Here is an 18,711-nt window from a genome sequence, read left to right on the forward strand (position 1 = left end):
AAATGATTAGCATTAAGAAGTCTATCAGACAAAGAGGCTGAGTACTTTGATATAGACATTGCCGCTATATCCTTCTCTTGGGGTATAAACCACTTTTCCTAAGCCCAGGTCTGAGATAATCACACTGTGGGAGAAATAGGTATATCTAGAAAGTGACTCATCTTACCTTCAGAGATACCTAAAACAGGTCAGGTGACTCACCCCCCTGCTGAAATCCAGAGCCTAGTGTTACAATTTCAGGTTGAGACACAGAACATCTGCAGGCACGTCAGTAGGACATCTACACCAGGGCACCGTGAGTAGTGCCAGAGCTGGGGCACTGGAGCTCAGGCACCTGCACTGCCCAGCTGCTGGGACACCCCCTGCACCTCCTGCTCACCTTCTCAGCAGCTCTCCAGCACGGGACCGCTCTCAACAGACAATCTGGGTGCGGTCACCCTATTTTGGAAGCTAACGGAGTTATCTCAGGGTCAGAGAAAGGTATTGCCATGGTATTGCTAACCAGCATAGGTATAGCTTTCAATCAGTAAGACCCAAGGGTATTTTTACACATTAACTTGACTACAAAACATATATTTTTATTTTATTCACTGTCTACTCTTCTTGCTTGGGTATATTTCTTAGAGAGGGCCTAGAGAATTTAGCATGAGGAGATAAATTAACCTTCTGACAGTAGACAATGTACAACTGTGTTTAAAAGTCACACCTTTCCTAAACTCAATCTTTTGCAAAAAACTAGGTTAGGATAAAAAAGTGTTCACACGTACTCCTGGAAAACAAGGTCAGTCACATCAGTGACAGTCCACAGCTTTTTAAATTACACTCTGAGAAACATAAAGTTGTTACATTTTCCAAAGAACAGTTCCCTTAATGCAATATCCTTCAAACTCTTATACAAGTTTTTTGCTTCCTCTTCCATGGAGGAACACAGCATAGCAGTGTCTCTGCAGCATAACCTCAGCCGAGGGATCCAGCTGAAACTATCTGAAACCTCCTCAGTGATGCAATGCTGTGTTCTGCCAGGGTCACAGGGTAGTGTTCACTGGAGGCTTCATACCCACTCTGACTTTTTTGACCTCAAGCAACTAGTACTGCTATAATTTGATTGTGCATCAGGGTTTTTTAGCTCAGCTGAAGGGTAGTGTCCTAAAAGCTTGCTCTGAACTACAGAGGAAGAAACTCCAAGGTGAGACTTCATCTGAGGTCTCAAAGTCAGGGCCGTGTCTTTAATGAAGTCTTGCTGAAGCCTGGGTCTGGCTCGCCTGCATGCCGTTCCGTGGTGGTCACCAGCACACAAGGGTTCTTCAGTGCTGTCTTGCTCAACAGCAAGATCTCCTGATATACCGGGCTTATTGCTGTTGCTGTTAAGGTTAGTGCTGGCAGTTTGCTGAGAGACCACCTCAGGATGAAGAACAGCCTCTTCTTCCTCTTCAGAAAGAAGTGAGCAGGAGCCATCAGTGGTCTGGCTGCTATTTGATATGGGACAGTCTTGATTTTGAGGTGGAGAAGAGCTACCATGCTGTACTGGGGGAAGATTTAAAACGCACTCATCCTCTACGTGGGGGTTTGCCAGTAGCTTGTTCTTTTGGTTTCTTGCTGTCATCCTTCGGAGGGCACAGACAAGATCAGCAAGGCTAAGCAGAAAGGACAGACTGCTGACCCCCCAGATGAAAACCATCATGATGGATTTCTCAGTGGGCCGGGAGATATAACAGTCAACTGTGCTTGTACAAGGTGAATGGTAGCAGGAAAAACGCTCAGGAACAAAAAACCCGAAAAGAAAATATTGGACAGCTGCAAAGGCAGCCTCAAGCAGTGTCCTAAAAAAAAGATGAACTGTATATGCCCCAGAAAAATTAAGGACAATTAGGCTGTCTGCACTGCAATCTAATTGATTAACAAGAGCACTTCTACAGAGCTCCTTTAGGTCTTTGGGGCTTGATAAACCTTTATTCCCTTTGTACCCATGCACCAAACAGTGCATTTTTACAATGTACATAGCTGCCTTGTGCAAAACATAAACGCTGAATGCAGCATCAGGTAGCAGGATAGACACAGTTTGAATGAGCCAGAATCTGAAGTGAGATACAGGAGAGAACAAGTCATAGCAAACGTTGGAGCATCCTGGTTGCAGGGTGTTGCAGACGAAGCGCTCCTGCTCATCCTGGTAGAGTGGATAGCCTGCTAACACTACCACTGCCATCCGCAGCAGAATTATTAACGTTAGCCAGATCTTTCCTGGAAGAGAAGGGAAGAAAGAGAGTCAGAGCACTGAGAAAGAAAGGAAAATAGATAATGTAGTGATAGTCTCTCTATACACAAGGAATTTGAAGACATAGCCTCTGTACTCAGTGTCCCCTCCTGAAAGCTCCTCTTTGGCTTTGTTTTGACTGAAACTCATGTGAAAATGTGTTAGCTGACACATTCCATAACCTTCATCTAGATTTGACAGTATTGGAGTTTGACACAAGATAAGCCATGCCAACCGGAACCTCAGCTTAACAAAAACACTGTGAACACGTCCAAATCTGATAAAAAGAGCTCACAATTGAGTTAATAATCCCATTTCACGTACAGTTCTTCCTTGCTATTGGGTTCATACCTCTGCACCTGAATTTTGTCCTATTTCAATAATATAGATCTGCAAACAGAGAATGAAATCCTTCTAGATAAAAAACATTGTTCCATGACATAGTATTTGTTCTTGGTCTTGGCCATGAAACTTTACATAAAGTTTACTATAGAAAACAAATTCTCTCTTGTGTCTAGACCAGCATTTACTAGTGAGCTAGTTAACAGGTGCTAGTAGCAAGCTTATGCAAAATGTTCTACCAATGTACATTTCCTTGCACATGTGAACCCCAGTGACTTCTCTCTGCTGCTCCTTTGGTTACCCATCTTAATCACGTCTTCCAAACTTTGTTCACCGTAGTGTGCAGCTTCTCTCTCCCTTCAGACCAAAAGCTCCCTCTGTCTTGACAGCAACACCAAGTGAAGCCTTACAAGTCTGGTATTTTTATACATTGCTTACTTCATCTTTCCCTGAATTTTTTCATATGATTTCTTTGGGTAGGGCTTGGTCCCATCCACTTTGGTTGGAAAGATCAGGCCTTATCCTTATTCTATTACACCAAGAGCAGTGAAAGATCAGGCATTGCTACCCTACACGTCTTTTAAATGAGACTGTATAGTCATTGACAGTTTCTTGGAGGGCTTTTGGTTGGGGTAGGTTTTTATTCAAAAATTTTGTAAAGTTACACACGCTGCTGTATTACTGATAAAGGTATTGATTTTTTTTTTTTTTTTTTTAAATCTTTTTTGTGAGGAGGACAGGAAGGCCTAAAGATACACTGTTATTTTGTCAAAAATCAAAAACATGTATTCTGGACAAATAAATGGAAAAATCCAACATCTGAAGTTAAGTTTAGCACTCGAATTTCCCAAGTTTCCTTTTGAGTCCTGTCACTAGTTCCCTATGTGGTTTTTAAAAAGTAACTTAATTTAATAATCCCCTGTTTTAATTTCACATATTTTTCAAACATGCCAGGAAAAGAGAAAAAAACCACTTTGGAATAAAAAGGGAAAAAAAAGAAAAAAACTCCACAACATAACCACCACCACCAACAAAAAACAAACTACCAGTAACAACAAAAACATAGAAGAATGATAAGATTAATTCTATGCTTTAAGGAATGGTTAAGAAACCAGTTGTAACCACAGACAGACAAACAGCAAGGCTCTGTGACCAAAGAGAAGAATGTTATATGGAGTTAATGTTTGAGAAACTGAAAACCTCAAATAATTAATAGCGATCGCACTTCTCACATGCACTCAAGGTTTTAAAGGCAGCCTGTGAAATAGCACCAATGCACATTCTAAAGGCTTTTTAAAATCTAGATCTCAGAGCATTTTTCTATAAGACATACCATTATTAATATTTACAGGTATGGTCTTGAACAATATTATTTTCTATTGCCCATAAAGCTATTTTCCTGTAGTAGGTGTGAATTTAAAATATTCAAATATTTCTGCAACCACGTATGATGACTTTTATTGTACTGCACATGCAGTTTGAATGCCCTATATAAACCATTTGTGACTAGTAGGCTGATTATGGACTAGAACAGTAAAACTGTCCTCTGAAGAGGAAAAACTGCCGGGAAAAGGTTAAGGATATATAAGCTACAGGAGAGATCATCAGAGGAACCTCCTGCTCCTAGCAAAATGATTTCTTATCTAACCATAAATAAATTGAGGCCTTTTGATTTCATCTTTAATCACTTGAACTTTAATTATGGTTTTGCAGTGTTTTCAGTGTCCTGCATTTTGGGGACAGGCTGTACTCTTACTCTCTTTTGACATACTGTGGGTCAATACAAAAAGCTGTACAGAATCAGTCATCTTTAGCAAGCGATGTTTCGTCTTGAGGTAACATTTTTTCCCTGTGAGGACCCCGAAGTATTTGAAGCATATTAGTTAATTAGGCTCAAAATACTACATGCTATTTCACTATCAATTTTTAATTAGAACATGTACAATAGGGAGTGCTGCTTAAGAAAAATCAATGGTTCCTTAGGAAGTTGTTTAGTATGTCATACACTTTAGAGATAACCCCTCCGCACATCACCTTCCCTAATGATTCAGTCTTGATTAAATGTACTAGAACAAGCCCCTTCACTGACCCCCCTGTGGCTTAGTTGGATATTCCCTGCAATGCACAGCACAAACTACAGCAACTGCCCACGACTGGAGGTGAAGGGTCTTTGGAATGCCTGTGAAAGATTTCCTCTGGCTCACACTTTGATCAAAGTAGCCCACAAAAAAAGGATCAGTGCCTTAATTAAATAAGAATTTAAAAAAGGGGGGGGAAAGAAAGTACTCGGGCTACTATTAGCTCAGGAAAACCATACTGTATTTTTTTTTTAAATGCATGTGAACTTTGTTTATTTATAAAAATCAAAGAATGAAAAGCAATAGTAATTAACCACAATAGTAATAAAACACAAACTTCTTCCTGTAAAAAAGAGGAGTATTTTTTCCCTTCTCTAAACTTTTAAATTAATCACTAAAGCTATTGTATATGTTCACTTTACGTGATATAGATAAAGTGCTACTCCTGTCTGTTTTCACTGTGAACCCTACAATAGTCAGTAGAGCTGACTGGAAACCCTGGTACCAAGAAGAGTCAAATTTGAAAACCTTGCCAGAATTTTTCCATGAAGTTCAGAAAACATCTGTCAGAGAGGGAGTAGGAATCTATTTAACAAGAAAAGAACCACTCTTATCATGTATCTAAATAACATATCTAAATAACTACTCTTATCACATATCTAAATAACTACTCTTATCACATATCTAAATAACATGTTCTTACTGTAAGGATCACAGACGCATAGCTAGGTATTAAAGTCAATTACCAGTAGGACACTTGGGTGGCTTCAGGATGTGGAACAGCAAAAGAAATAAGAGATTTTTTTTAAGTACTTACCTACAATAGTCACATTATAGTTGAGCGTGACAATCAAAAATCCCAGCGAGTCCCAGCGCTCCATGTTTGAACAGGTTCACACCACTTACAGCTCCCAATGTCCCAATGATGTCAGCATTTCCAAAGGAGTTTACACTTAGATCTGGAATAAAGAAAAAAAAACAAAGGAAGGAATTTTTGGTAAGGATAAAAGATGGAAATGAGAAACCCAGCCACACCAATGTATTGATGAATGATTATTTTTATTATTTGAATGGGACTGTTAGTTTCAGATGTTGGGATAAATCTTCCTAAGGCTGTAAGTTTGTCTTGCAAAAGGCTCTAGCTTCTTGGATCCAATTGCTCTTACCTCTTGTGTGGATCCTCTGTCCAGACAACTGCAAGTAGACAAATACGAACAGGAGTGATCTCTGCCATTGTGGACTATTCTTACCCTCCCGGGGCATACCAGCCTCCTGGCATTGCTGGGATGCTTCGGTGTTGAAAGACAGGGAGAGGGGAGAGAGGGAAGAAAATAATAGATCAGGAAATAATGGAGACTTCTCTGTCTCCCCACGAGAATTGCAGATGCATAACAGAAGGAAAGGGCACACAGAAGGACGAGCATCCCTATGTTTGAAAGACACTTTCAGTTTAGCTCACTGGCAGCTATCCCATTGCAATTTCCCAAAGCAATTTATTTCTAAAATGCAGCCTCCCTGACAGGACATCATGGTCTTGTCAATCACAGCTGCACCAAATTTTCTCCTGTGTGCTGAGCCAGCCAGCAGGCCAAGCCTCCCTGCAGGCGTGATGAAAAACAGGGCAAGCAAAATAAAAATAATTTTTAAAAAGAACAAAAGTAAAATATAATATCAAATAAAATTAAATAAATAAAAAAAGCTGTTTTTTGAGATGTCACAAGTCACTTACTTTTAATATATCTCAGTTCTTTCTGCCTACTCTGCTTGGTACTCTGAACATCATTCAAAAGAGCCTAGGGCTGATTGTCCAGCAACCTGAAAGCCCAGCAAGCCTCTGCAGCAATGGATGGAGTCAGTTGTCTCCCCGGAGCAGGACAGCCCATGGGGTGCACGCTCCCCGACTGCGAGGGGCAGCTGCACAGTGTGCCCTTGACTCCGCGTGACTGCGCTGTACCCCAGGAAAAATCTGTGCATGGAAAAAGACTCTCGGCTTTCTTTCTTCACCCCCACTGTACCACATTCCCTTGAGGAAAATAATCTACTACCAATATCCATCCATATTATATGGGATATTACACGTTATTCTGTCCTTTCTAGTCTGTGCTGTAATAGGAACAAACATAATACAGAGATTTATTGTCACAAAATCTTATCAGTAACTAGAAAAACAGAAGAAAAATGAGCCTGCGTGTGGTATAGCAAGGAAGAAAAGTGATGTCGTGACAACCTCACACCTGAGGGCTGCCAGCAGTCCAGGCACAGACTTGTCACTGCAACCCTGCTGCTTGCCTGCTGCCACCCACGACCCTGTTCCTGGGGCCAGAGGGAGCTCTGTGCTGATACCACATGAGTTACTCATGGTCAGTGTGACTAGTCTAAGCGCTACGACTGAACGTGACTTACTGGAAAAAAAAAGGTAAAACTAATAATTTAATAAAGTGCAATGTAACTGTACAAAGGCCATTTCTCCCCAGCTCTGTGCTCACAGGGTGTGCAATGCCTTGGCAGAACACACTGAGCATTCTTTCCATAGCGAGCCCCATCCTAAGCAAACCCGGGAAGTGGAGTTTGAAAGGATGGCACTTAAAAACTCTTCATCCATTAACTGTGTAAAGAGATTTCTAGTTCCAGTAGTAACTACAGGAGTTTTCTTGGTTTCAGATTTTTTATGTAAAATATTTGCCAAACAAACATTTCTTCTGCTACTGAGTTGTATTTATGGTATATGATGGTGGTTTTAGCTTCACTTCCTTCACACACTTTTTTTTTCAGAGATGTGTGTCTGTGAGATGTATGGGAATGAGGGGAAGCTGGAGGAAGGGAACAGAGAAAAGACGAAAATGGCCAAGATATAGATTATGCTGAGATATGAAGGCATTCCTGGTTAAACATCCTTTGTCAAAAATAGAGTCAGGAATGCCGAGATGGCGGCAGGGTATGAATGGTCAGCAGCTGCATCCACACAATAGACTATAAATTGTCTCTGTCAATATTGCCAGTTAAAATATCCTTGCTCGTTGCTGCTGTGAGACTTCTGCCATTTGTGAAAGGATAACAGCTAGGGATTTGAGCCCTCAAACTGTTGCCTTCAGGACTAAACCAGGCAACAACATCTGATCCCACAGCATGGATGTGCTGAGGTAGGATGGCTACTTTTCTTCTAAAATAAAGCAAGCAACACCACCCTCCACTGTGCAGCCTGAGGGCTGGATTTACATCAGAAAGCCCAAATTCTGTTTTAGTTTTTCCAGACAACTTTGGCTTTTTTATTTTAGCATTTCCAGACAGTTCATATCTTACTTCAGTCCAACACTTCTCCTTTTTGTAGTGTGTCCTCTCCCCAAGGTCAAATTAGGAGGAGATCCCATCTGCTTAGCCATCCAGGACACCTGAGAGCCCACTTCGATTTATTGTACCCAGAGGCCTCCTTTGGCTGTGATCTGGAGTGGTTTGGTAAAAGAAAGGCAGGGAACATAATCATAGCCAACAAAGAGCATGGCTCTCGGGGCACTGCAGGGACAAAAACTGCCTTCAAAGCACCAGCATGTCTGTAGAAGCACAAAAACACAGGCCAGGGGCCTGTTCTGCTCTACAAGTCTCTCTCTCATCTGTCCACCTATAGGCTACGAGATGAGGTGGTCATTACAAAGTGTTCGGTCTGTACAAAAAGAAATAGACTGTAGTTCCTTCACCCCTTGACTCAGCACCACCTACCAGGCCAGGGTTCCCATCTGATGATATGCAATGTTGTATCTGAAGATATTAAGTATACAATTCCCCTCATTTATTGTTTATCTTTAGCTGCTCCCTGCATTTCATGTGCATCTGTAAAGACTGTAAGTAGAAAGGGAGAGCAATATCACAGATATGAGTATAGTAGCAGAAGAACTCCAGCTCTGCAGTTCGACCAGTTGGCACCACCTTCCTCATCAGAGGACAAGCATGGGGTGCACAGCCCTATCCCTCTGCACACACTCCAATACTACAATCTTAAAGAAACTATTCCCAGGCTTTAATAAAGTTCAGTTGTCAAATCCACAAACTTGCATTGAATTTTAGTCAAATAAGAGAGACAGATAGAAAATACAGACATGGTTTGGGGTAAAGCTAAACTTTGAAATCTAGTGGTATCTCATCATGTCTGATTTTAGAAGGGGTCCTAAAAGCTGCTGGAAAAATTTCAGAGACCAACAATGAAACGTAAGAAGATGCAATTAAATCTATTTTAAAATTCACAACTGCTGTCCACATTTCTAACCCCTTGCCACAGATCCAGGGCTTGATCCTGCAAAAATTCACAGATGTGACTTGGTCACTGTGAGTGACCCACTGAAACCTTCCAAACTGCTGGAACTGCATCTCACTGTGGACCCATGTCACGTCCCCAGGCTAAGACCTGTGTTACTTGGCACGAAGCCCAGCAAAGACACTTCACCCAGACCTTGGCTCCAAACGAGATTCAGAGGTGACGTACAGTCAGCTTTAAGCCATTTCAGGGCTTCCCAACCCAGGAGCAAGTCAGAGACACCTGAAGGGTGCCCAGTCTATATCACACACCAAAACCCCCTCAGTATTAGGGGAATTCCACTGGTACAGCAAATCCCAACCACATCTGTCTCAACCATTCTACACCCACACTTCCAACATTTAAGTGCAGTGAAGTGGAAGTTACTACAGGAGTTGCACCCTACACAGCACCTGACAATAAAACAACCTCTCTCTACCAATTTAATTAGTGTTACAGCAAAGTGATTTGCACAGCAGCTTCCCTAATAGTGAAGTGGACTTGGCATTTCAGTCCAGGTTCTTTGGCAGATTATTGTTTAAGAAAGAAAAAAACACAGATGTGTATCTAACACTTTAAAGACCAATTTTCAAATCTATTTTGAACTTTTCTAGTTAGCAAAAATGATGTATTGATGACCAATCTTGCAGTAAATCTAACTCTTCAGCAGGTGATCCGTAAATTCAGGAAAAAACGGATCTATTCAGAAGGGACAGTAAACATTAAAATGAAGGCTATTAATGTTGATGGGCTTATTTTTAAAACCAGTAAAATACAGCAGAAAGGTGAGAATAGGAAAACAAGCTAGCCATGAAGGACAACAGCAAACAAGTAGCAGGAAAAGCTGCCCAGAACAAATGTTCTTTTTAAGACACACATAATGTGTATACACGCACATAAACACATCAGACAATCTTCAAAGTAACCCCACAATGCGTGTAAATCCTAGGGCAGCACACAGAGCGTGGAGGAGCCAGCACAGCATGGAAAGCCCTTGCTTACGCAGGCACACGCAGCGCTGCACACTTTGCATTCCCTGGGACCTCTGTCCGTCTGCCACTCGGATAATCCCTGCAGGCAGAGTACGCTCAAAAGCAGCCTCTCCACAAAGCAGCTGTCGCAGCTATACAGGCATACGGAAAGCAAGCAAGCTGTAACTCCAAAATTAGGGCTATGGAGCCCACACACACCGAGACAGGGGAGTGGTGAATGTTTTCCATCACGAACTACCGAATGGGGAGCCTCAACGCCATGTTCCTTACTCCCCACTGCTCAGCCTCAACCACACCGGTCCCAAGTGACATCGTTCAGAAGGTCTTTTAGGAAAGTCTCGAAGAACTCGTCCCTCTTCCCCTTCCCTTTCTGTCTGCCTTTCACTCCCCGGGCTCAGATATGTATAAATGCATATGCACGTGTGTGTGAAAGTCCAGAAGGACGTCCAGAACAGCGGAGCAGCTCATTTTCAGCCATTCATATTGACTGGACTTGAAAACTTCCCACTAGCTTGGTCATCTCAGATACTTAAGCCTGGTGTCTATAGTGTCCCACATCTTCTTGTATCTCTCTTCCTCTGCTAATTTAGTAAATCTAAAAAACCCCTGTGCTTTACTGCATTATTTCAGTGATTTAGATTATTCTAACTCTTACCTCAAACAGATCCCTTTACTATAAATACCTGAAGGTTTGGAAAGGTCACTTTTCTAAAGGCAACCTGCTTCTAAGAGGAATGAAAAAGGCAGTTCTCCTTCAGAATTTGGTTCAGCAACCTCAAAGCTATTCAACCAAGAACTTTAAACATTTCAACACCGATCTGAAGAGAAATTAAGTAATGGGAAGTGTATTCTCATTCAGGAGCTCAGGGCCAATTTCTTCAAAAGTATTTAATTTTACTAAGTGGTAAAAGTACAAAGTAAGTCCATGGGATTTTCAAGAGCATATTATTAATATCTGCTTAACTCCCACTGAAATGAGTAGCTACACTAGTACATGACATTATTACTGAAATTTGCTCTGCTGAAACTCAAAAAAAACCCCTAGTATAAGACAGGTTTCAGCTTTTTTTTTCTTTTTAATTTTGCACTTAGTGTTTGACACTTAGTTTTACACTTACATTTTTGTACAGTGCGAGTACAAATCTGAAGGTTTGGAAAGTTTGGGTTCCTGTATTTTACAATGAGGCTGGTGAATGCGTTTCATCAGTGCCCAACACCTGACATTAATGAGAGGCTGAGTTCTTTGCTCAGGCGGGTCCAAACCCAGCAGTGTTCAGGCAGGCAAAAAGGATGGTGGACCAATATTGTGGAAACTGCTTAAGTAAGAAAAATGCCTTAAGCAATTGGGAAATAGATTTCACAATAAACAGAGGATGGCAATAATATATTTGGCTGATTATGCTGTAAATCTAGGACTTATGTGCTATCGCTTTTTGGTATGAACATTGCCAGATTCGTGGAGAACAAATAGATCCCTGTTTTCAACATGCACAACAAAAGGGCTAATTGTGTCGGTTCTCCATATCAGTAAATAAATCTGTCATCCTGAACTTAACATACAGGTGGCCACCGTGGAATCAAAATAAGAGTTCTTTGCACCTTCTTGTATTTCATGGCTGATCATTTTAAGAAACAAAACCTATACTGTTGTCTCTGTTATTGAACACTGACACTTCTTTTTCTTTCACTATGGATAGACGAATTGCAACTACATGGTCATTCAAACCAAGCACTGGGCACCATGGAAAACAGACTAAATGAACACAGAAATGAAAGAGGGGAACTGAAAATAGAAATGTGTTTTTTTTTTTTTTCTCTCTATTTCACATACAGTTTAAACCTCAGGAATCATTGCAGGTGGTACAGACTGTGTATTTCTTCTTGCATGTGAAGAAATGTCATTTTCAAGTTAAATTCATTCCTATGCAGAAGTCAAAAGTTACATTCTTCTATATCTTATCTACATGTCAAAAATATGGCTTTAAATCCCCCAAAAAGCTGTATCCTCTACATTGCAAAATCCTTACCTGTCTATAAAGAACACGTGCTTTTATCATATTTTTTCACAGCAAGAGACTTCCATCTTCATCCATTTTTAAAGAACAATAATGGGAAAATCTAATATTCCTTGTAGTTGATACTCACAACTTACTAGGGAAAAAAACTAGTAGATTCCTTGAATCAGTATCAGGATGTACAAGTTCTGTATGTACATCTAGAAATAGAATATCATTTACAGGACTGTGACTTGCTAATAGTCTGTCTATTAGTTTTATGTGGCCTTGTAAACAGTATTTTAAACAAACTGTAACTAAACCAACCTCTGTAACACTGTGGGGACGGGGAATATCACTATTTGAATTTCCCCCCCAAATCTTTGCTTTAAAATACAGACCCATCTTGCTAGTTGCCTATGGTTTCTGTTCTGTTTTCTCCCAAGGAGAATTTTTAATAACCATCGCTAATGAACTCAGAACAGACTGTTGGGACAAAGGGAATTCCCTTGTTAAACTGCAATAGTATTCAGACTTAAGGTATTGTATCGATAAGGATTTTTTGTTTTAAAGAGGAAAAACATCATAAACTTCAGCTTGATGGCTCGGTCCTTAGTAAAACCAATAGGAGTTCAATCTCCAGCTTTCACTTATACCACTGAAATTTTTAGAATAACACCAAAAGGGTATTGTGGATCCTCAAGGATTTATTCTGATGTTTTAGAGACTGAAAGAAAACAGATGGGAATCCCCACAGCAGATTTCCCTGCAGGACCCCCATCCCCAAGGTGGGCTGGGACCCACCAGCACCGCTCACCTCCCAGGACCAGGGGCTGGGAAACCTCAGGTGGTGGGTACATCATCAAACGTCACATTTGGGCTAAAGCAGAGAGCAATAAAGAGTTTTACCCAGGATGTCAACAGATATGGAAGCCAATTCCGGTCCTGCTTCAGGTCCCGTTTAGGCAAGGGGAGATGAAACACGGCCTGTGCCGTTCTTGTGTTCGGCCTCCCACGGAGCTGCTGGCCGATGCTGCTGATACACAGAATTGTTGGCTTCATACTGGTAGCAGCTATTTTTATTAGTAGCAGCTATCTAGTTTTTAAGCTAGCAAAGGTTTTAGAACCAAATCTCTTGAGAACACGCTGCTGTAGACATCCCTCACGAGCTGGTTGTTGGAGAGTGGAGTGAAGAAGCGAGGGATTCCTCAAGTCCTGCATGGTTTGTGCTACTGGAGGAGGCCAAGAAACATTATAGCTTCTGGAGACACAACCTAGGCTATAACATGCAAGAAAACATACAGCAAATACATCAAATACGATCCAACAGAATATATCAGTAGCCTCACCCATAAAAGTGTATAAGAAATCTGTCTCTACCACCCCTATTTTTTTTTTTTTTAATGATAGTTTGACAGTCTGTTTTCCAAAAAATTGATTATGCTCCTTTTTCCTACCCACCACTCCCATGGCACTTCAGCCTTCCCCTTACTGTGCCCAGGGCAAATGCAGACAGAACAACCTTGCAGTTCTGGACTTATTCTTCTTAAGCTTTGCTCCAAAGGTGGCTTCTCCCTAGATCCAAGAACTGTCTTCAGCCAACCAAATTTTGTCTCAGCAAAACCCTTCAGTTTGCCTGGGTAAAGTGACTTTTGCCCACTCCAAGACATTAAACAGCTTTCATTGAAAATTCTTTTAGTACTGATAATAGAAATGAAATTTCATCACTACTGCAAGGCAAGAACACAGTGTGCAAAGACAAACCAGGACTATTAGCCCAACCTTTCTGCCTCTTCTGCATTGTGACAGATACTTTGCTATTTCAGTCTAATCTACAAAATTGCTACCAATTACTGTGTCCCTGACACATTTTAAAATTGTATTAGTTCTTTCAACTGGCCGTAGATATATGGATATATTGTGCCTCCTAACTGCTATTTCACTTTCCCTTTTTATGCATGCATATACGTACGTATTTATTTACTGTTTTCTCTTCCTGTTGCCTTCATTTCCCTTAATATGAAAAAAATACTTAGGGCATCCATAAAGTCTTAGGAAATATCTCAGAGAATGGTTGTGTAAGTACTTTTACCCACTCAATTTGCCCATGATGTTTTCATTTCTGGAAAGCCAATCCTATAAATTATCAAATACCTGCATTCCTGAATATAACCGTATTCTCTAATGTACATGACAAATCAAGTTATGTTGTGTTTATGTATATCTAGACAATTAACATTTCCTCCAGTGATCAAATGTATTTATCTGCAAAAATATACAGCTTCGGAAGGTTATATTTGAAAATCAACGTGAGTCCTTCAGGACATGTCTAAACTGCATTCTCACAGTAACACTGTTGTTTCTACACACTGAAGACAGTCAAAAGGACATTTTTGCTTACTGCTTAATGTTATGTTTACTTAGGTAAAGACTTCTGCTCCATTTAGTGGTTTGTGGCAGAGTCCCCCAGACAGCCATTTGTGACCTGCAGGAATTCCTGCCCCAGATTGCGATGCCCAGAAGTTGGCAACGGTAATTTTCACTTCACATAATGTGCCCCTCTGACTCTTCCTACCTTCAGCAATTATGTGATTCATCCCCCAGGCTTAGAGGTTTCAACTCCTCTAGTGTTGACAAAGCAAGTATCTAACAGTGCCTGACATGAGCTGAAATGGGAAAATTAGATGCTGATTGGGAATCTTTGTATTTCACAGAAAATTCACGACTGATTTCTTGCCCTGGTTTCTTTTTCTAAAAGAAGAGTTAAAAGGAAAATACCGCAAGTGAGCTCAGCTATCCAAGCACGCAGCTCTAGGCAGTGCATGTTTTAGCTGTCTGTGTGCTTTCAGGAGCAGAACAACTTTGTTCTGCCACATGCCAGCAAAACAGAGCAGAAAAAGAAAGCCTTTCTGATATGCCATAATGACAGGCCACCACAGAAAAGCAATGATTTCATGGTCTAGATCTCTCCCAGGTCAGCAACACTGAAGATGTTTTCACTGAGTTTCAGGAGTAGATTCACTATCAAACAGGGATGCAGAAAAATCAAGCCAGTCCTTTGTTCACTGAAGACACGACCACAGCTTCTCTAGATGAAGACAATACTGCCACTTTATACTGTGTAGTACTTATTTTTGTTGAGCTGAAGAAATCATTGATTTAAAGCCTTAATTCCAAGCAAATCTGGAAGATCACTTTACCTGACAGTATCAAAAGAATATTCAAGATATACCCAACTATTTTCCTAGAATATAACAATCAATCCTCTAGTTTCTTAGAGGACAGATTTAAGACTTGGTGCCCTACACTAAAGTGCACACTCAGACTGTGGAGTCATGGTAAAACACATACTTTTTGGCAGTAATATGTTAAATATTGAACATTATTTAAACCATTTTTGTTTTTCTGCGAAGCAACTACATAAAGAAGTTGAAATATAATTTCCCATCTCTGATCACAACTCTGCCAGTGACAATGCAGAATTCCTGTAACTATAACAAATGGACTTTTTGGGGAGGTGGGGGGTGGGATGGGGGCGTATGTCTGTAATTCTTCTTACCCTCCCACCCTGTGATGTCAAAAGTGTCACTGACACATACCGGGAGGTGTCACAAGTGGGAGACTCTCCTTACCCCTCTCTTTACACAACGCTCATGCTGATGAAGCCCCACAGCACCATCAAATTGCTCCCAGCAGCTTTTGTTCTTAACAGGGGTCCTTTTGCCTTTCTTTTTTTGGTAAAGTCTACCTCCAAATATTATCAATTGTATTCTAGTACCTGACAAAGTGAGCTAAGCTTTTGCATACACAGGATGACCTTCTACTTTAAGGCCACAAAAGAAATGGGATGTAATTATGTAAGTAAGGTGGATCAACAGTACTTTCCATCAATCCTAGATCGTGTATCAGCACTGAGATAGTACTTCAATTCTAATGCACGATATTCAAGATTATTTGGTGTATTTTACGTGTTGCTTCTGTGCCGTTTTGGTCAGTACAACCTCGTCTTTCTCCTCCCAGGATTTATGGCAATACACTCTGCACCTCCTGTCCCATTGAAGGGAGACAATTATCCCTCAGACTCCAAACATCATCACACTACTTCAAATATCATCAATGCCTTTTGGTATTAACACCACAGAAGATATATTTTTCCATCTTTATGTCCAGGTTTATTTTAAAACTATGCACACCTAATTCTGCCTCATGACCCTTCTAGCACACCAATCCCCATCTTTTTGGCCCCTCCTTTTCCCACAGAAGAATGCTTAGCTTGTCTGAAACACATGAAAGAGAACTATGTGGTCACAGGATGATCTGTATTGTTTAAATATAAGGCAGCTGCCAGTTCCCAAGATACCGTTTCCATGGAGAACAGTTTATACTAATGTCTAAAATAAAAGGGCATGCAAACCCGGAGGCAGTGAAGCAAGAAAACATAGAGTAGAATTTGCTCTAGACTTACGTGTGCTGCAGAATCTCTTATGTGAGGGAGGTGTCTTACTTTTAACGCCCAGTTAGCAAAGCCCTCCTGTCCCATGATTAAGTCTTCATCTGCCTTTTGTGTTCAGTTAATTCAAAGGGGGCAGCAGCGCTAGTTCCAAAGATTTTCTAGCTTCAAACTTTACTGCATTAGTTACCACAGCACCCAAGTCTAAGTGTCAGAGACGCGAGGAAAAAAAAGCAGGTCTGAAACTAAACTATGTAAGTACATTGAGTAAGTCAATTCTCTAAGTACATTGTGAAACCGTACTTCACAAATATAATTTTTTTACATCTTGTTATTTGCTGCTCTCAGTCTGCGGAGGCCATTGGCATCATCACAAGAGACAGTGCCCAGTGCCTTGTGTGAACTTTACAAACTGAGACATTCTGGACAACCCATGGGAAAGGCAGGAATCCTGTTGTCACTCATCAGCACACCAAGGAGCTTGCTTAGTGTACCATCACTGAAGAGTATCTCCAGCTAATAATAGTCAAAAGCCTCTGCCAATAATGCTGAAACACATTACATACTATGTAAAGGGCCTGAAAAAAACAACTCTTTTTTTCACATCGAATTGCATTGGACCAACCTTTCTAGAAGGAACGTAAGAAATACAGTCTATTTGTACTGCTCTGTCACCTGCTTCTCCTCAATCTGCCATCCTATCACCTATTTTTCTAACGGGCAGAACCTGACGACGAAGCCCAGAGAACAGAAGTGCACTCCAGCACGGCTTCCCTGGCTAATGCGCTCACTCATTTTCAAGCCGTGGTTCTGGGACTCACCAGTCGCTTTTTGCAGATTCTCAGAAGAGGACGGAGAAAAGCAGGTTCATGCACACTACGAAACTATTATTTTCAGCATCATAATCTCTGTCTGCTATCACTTTTGGTTTCCCTATGATCAGTAGCTTCTCTTCTAAATGTTGTTTCCTTTTTAAAGCATTTTCTAATAGTGGTTACTACATATCTCGTCAGGTCTGTGGTTTCCTCAAGAAGTAGTTCAGCTACAGAGAAAAAGCAGAAACAGAAGAAAAACACTCACTGCCCTAACATTTCCGTATACATCTCAGTCACATTCACGCAGGTATGATTGTGTTTATATGTAGAGTTGTTTTCTCAGAACCTGTTAAAGACAGTAAGTGGACACTCCACTGCAGCGGTAGGCAGATGCTTTCAACAACTGTCAATTCATGCTAAAATATATATATATATACATTCTGATTACAGAAGTGTGTTTGAAACAGGAGTGAGGAAAGTGCTAAAAAAAGTGAGGTCGAGTGAAGTCCTTATGAAGACCACATAGTAGCAGAAGTAACACGAGTCTGCAGTGATATGCAGCATTTTAGTCAGTAGTTTAAATGTCATTTAAATGCAACGATTGTTACCAATAAAGTATGAATGTAAATCGTTTGTTGCTTCAGCTGTTAAGGCTTTGTGTTTTTTTTTTTCTCGTTCTGCCCTTTCAGTTCCTCTATCGGCTCCCACATACTGCTATTTTTATATATAGTCAACACAACCAGATGTCACTTTGTCATCTGCCACCAATACACCGTCACCCTTTTCTGATGAGGTTTTTGCTACTTTTAATCTTGAGGTTGTATCTAACGTTTCTGGCATTAGGGGAGCCAGGAAGTAGAGAAAGAGGTGTTAAAAAACAAAGTCTAATCAAGACTCCATAAATGTAAACAGTACTTCTATCACATGTTTAGTTTACATTATAAACTAAGCTAAACAAGCTAAGGGAAACTAAGCCGTATATGCTGATATCTCTCTCTCCCACTCTCAAAAAAATAAGAGAGATAAATAAAAACTACAATTATTGAAAAGGATACCATTACCCTGCTATGGGACAGGATTTTCTGTTTCTAGCACTAGAAAACGTGTATCATTTGAAAGACTGATAGGGTTTGCGGAAGGTGGAAAAGGTGATTTGACCTTTTTCTTCCTTTTGCACTTTACCGGTGTTCTCAGTCCCAAAGGACGGTGTCTGTCAGAATGACATGTACCACTTACAAAGAAATAAATAGAAATACAAAATGAAATACCAACAAGTCTGCAGATGGGAACATCTTTGGGCTGCATGAATAAAAAACCCTTACAAGACGCCTTTTCCAAATATTGATCCAGTTATCAATGTATAAATGACCAAATGAATGGCCCGCTGGCTCAACATACAAAAATAATCCATTAAGACAGTGATGCTTGAAGGGACAGGTTTATTACATCTCCTACACCTTTTTGTTTCTGAGCCGGTGACCAAAGTTAATAATGAAAACCTTAA

At 40.6% G+C, this 18,711-nt stretch overlaps 1 protein-coding gene across 2 annotated transcripts; it reads right to left on the reverse strand.

Annotated features, from left to right (window-relative positions):
- Nucleotides 1-557: 557 nt before the first annotated feature.
- On the reverse strand, nt 558-18,478 carry GJD4 (gap junction protein delta 4). 2 transcript variants are annotated; one of them, XM_065055100.1, is made up of 3 exons: nt 17,214-18,478; nt 5,489-5,630; nt 558-2,238 (listed from the first exon to the last, which is right to left on the reverse strand). In XM_065055100.1, exons 2-3 carry the CDS (start codon nt 5,550-5,552, stop codon nt 1,052-1,054), a joined length of 1,251 nt encoding a protein of 416 aa, XP_064911172.1. In that variant the 5' UTR covers nt 5,553-5,630; nt 17,214-18,478; the 3' UTR covers nt 558-1,051. The 2 variants fall into 2 exon arrangements, with proteins under 2 accessions (XP_064911172.1, XP_005504218.2); XM_005504161.3 differs by having other exon boundaries at nt 5,838-18,478.
- Nucleotides 18,479-18,711: the final 233 nt, after the last annotated feature.

The sequence above is a fragment of the Columba livia genome, chromosome 2 (assembly GCF_036013475.1).
Source record: "Columba livia isolate bColLiv1 breed racing homer chromosome 2, bColLiv1.pat.W.v2, whole genome shotgun sequence".
NCBI classification, from domain to species: domain Eukaryota; kingdom Metazoa; phylum Chordata; class Aves; order Columbiformes; family Columbidae; genus Columba; species Columba livia.

Excerpts from the sequence above, each read along its gene's own strand:
- GJD4 (XM_065055100.1), bottom strand. The coding sequence starts at position 5,552 with ATGGAGCGCTGGGACTCGCTGGGATTTTTGATTGTCACGCTCAACTAT. Across the intron at positions 2,239-5,488 it reads CTATAATGTGACTATTGTAG|GAAAGATCTGGCTAACGTTA; the intron begins GTAAGTACTTAA and ends CTTCTCTTCCAG.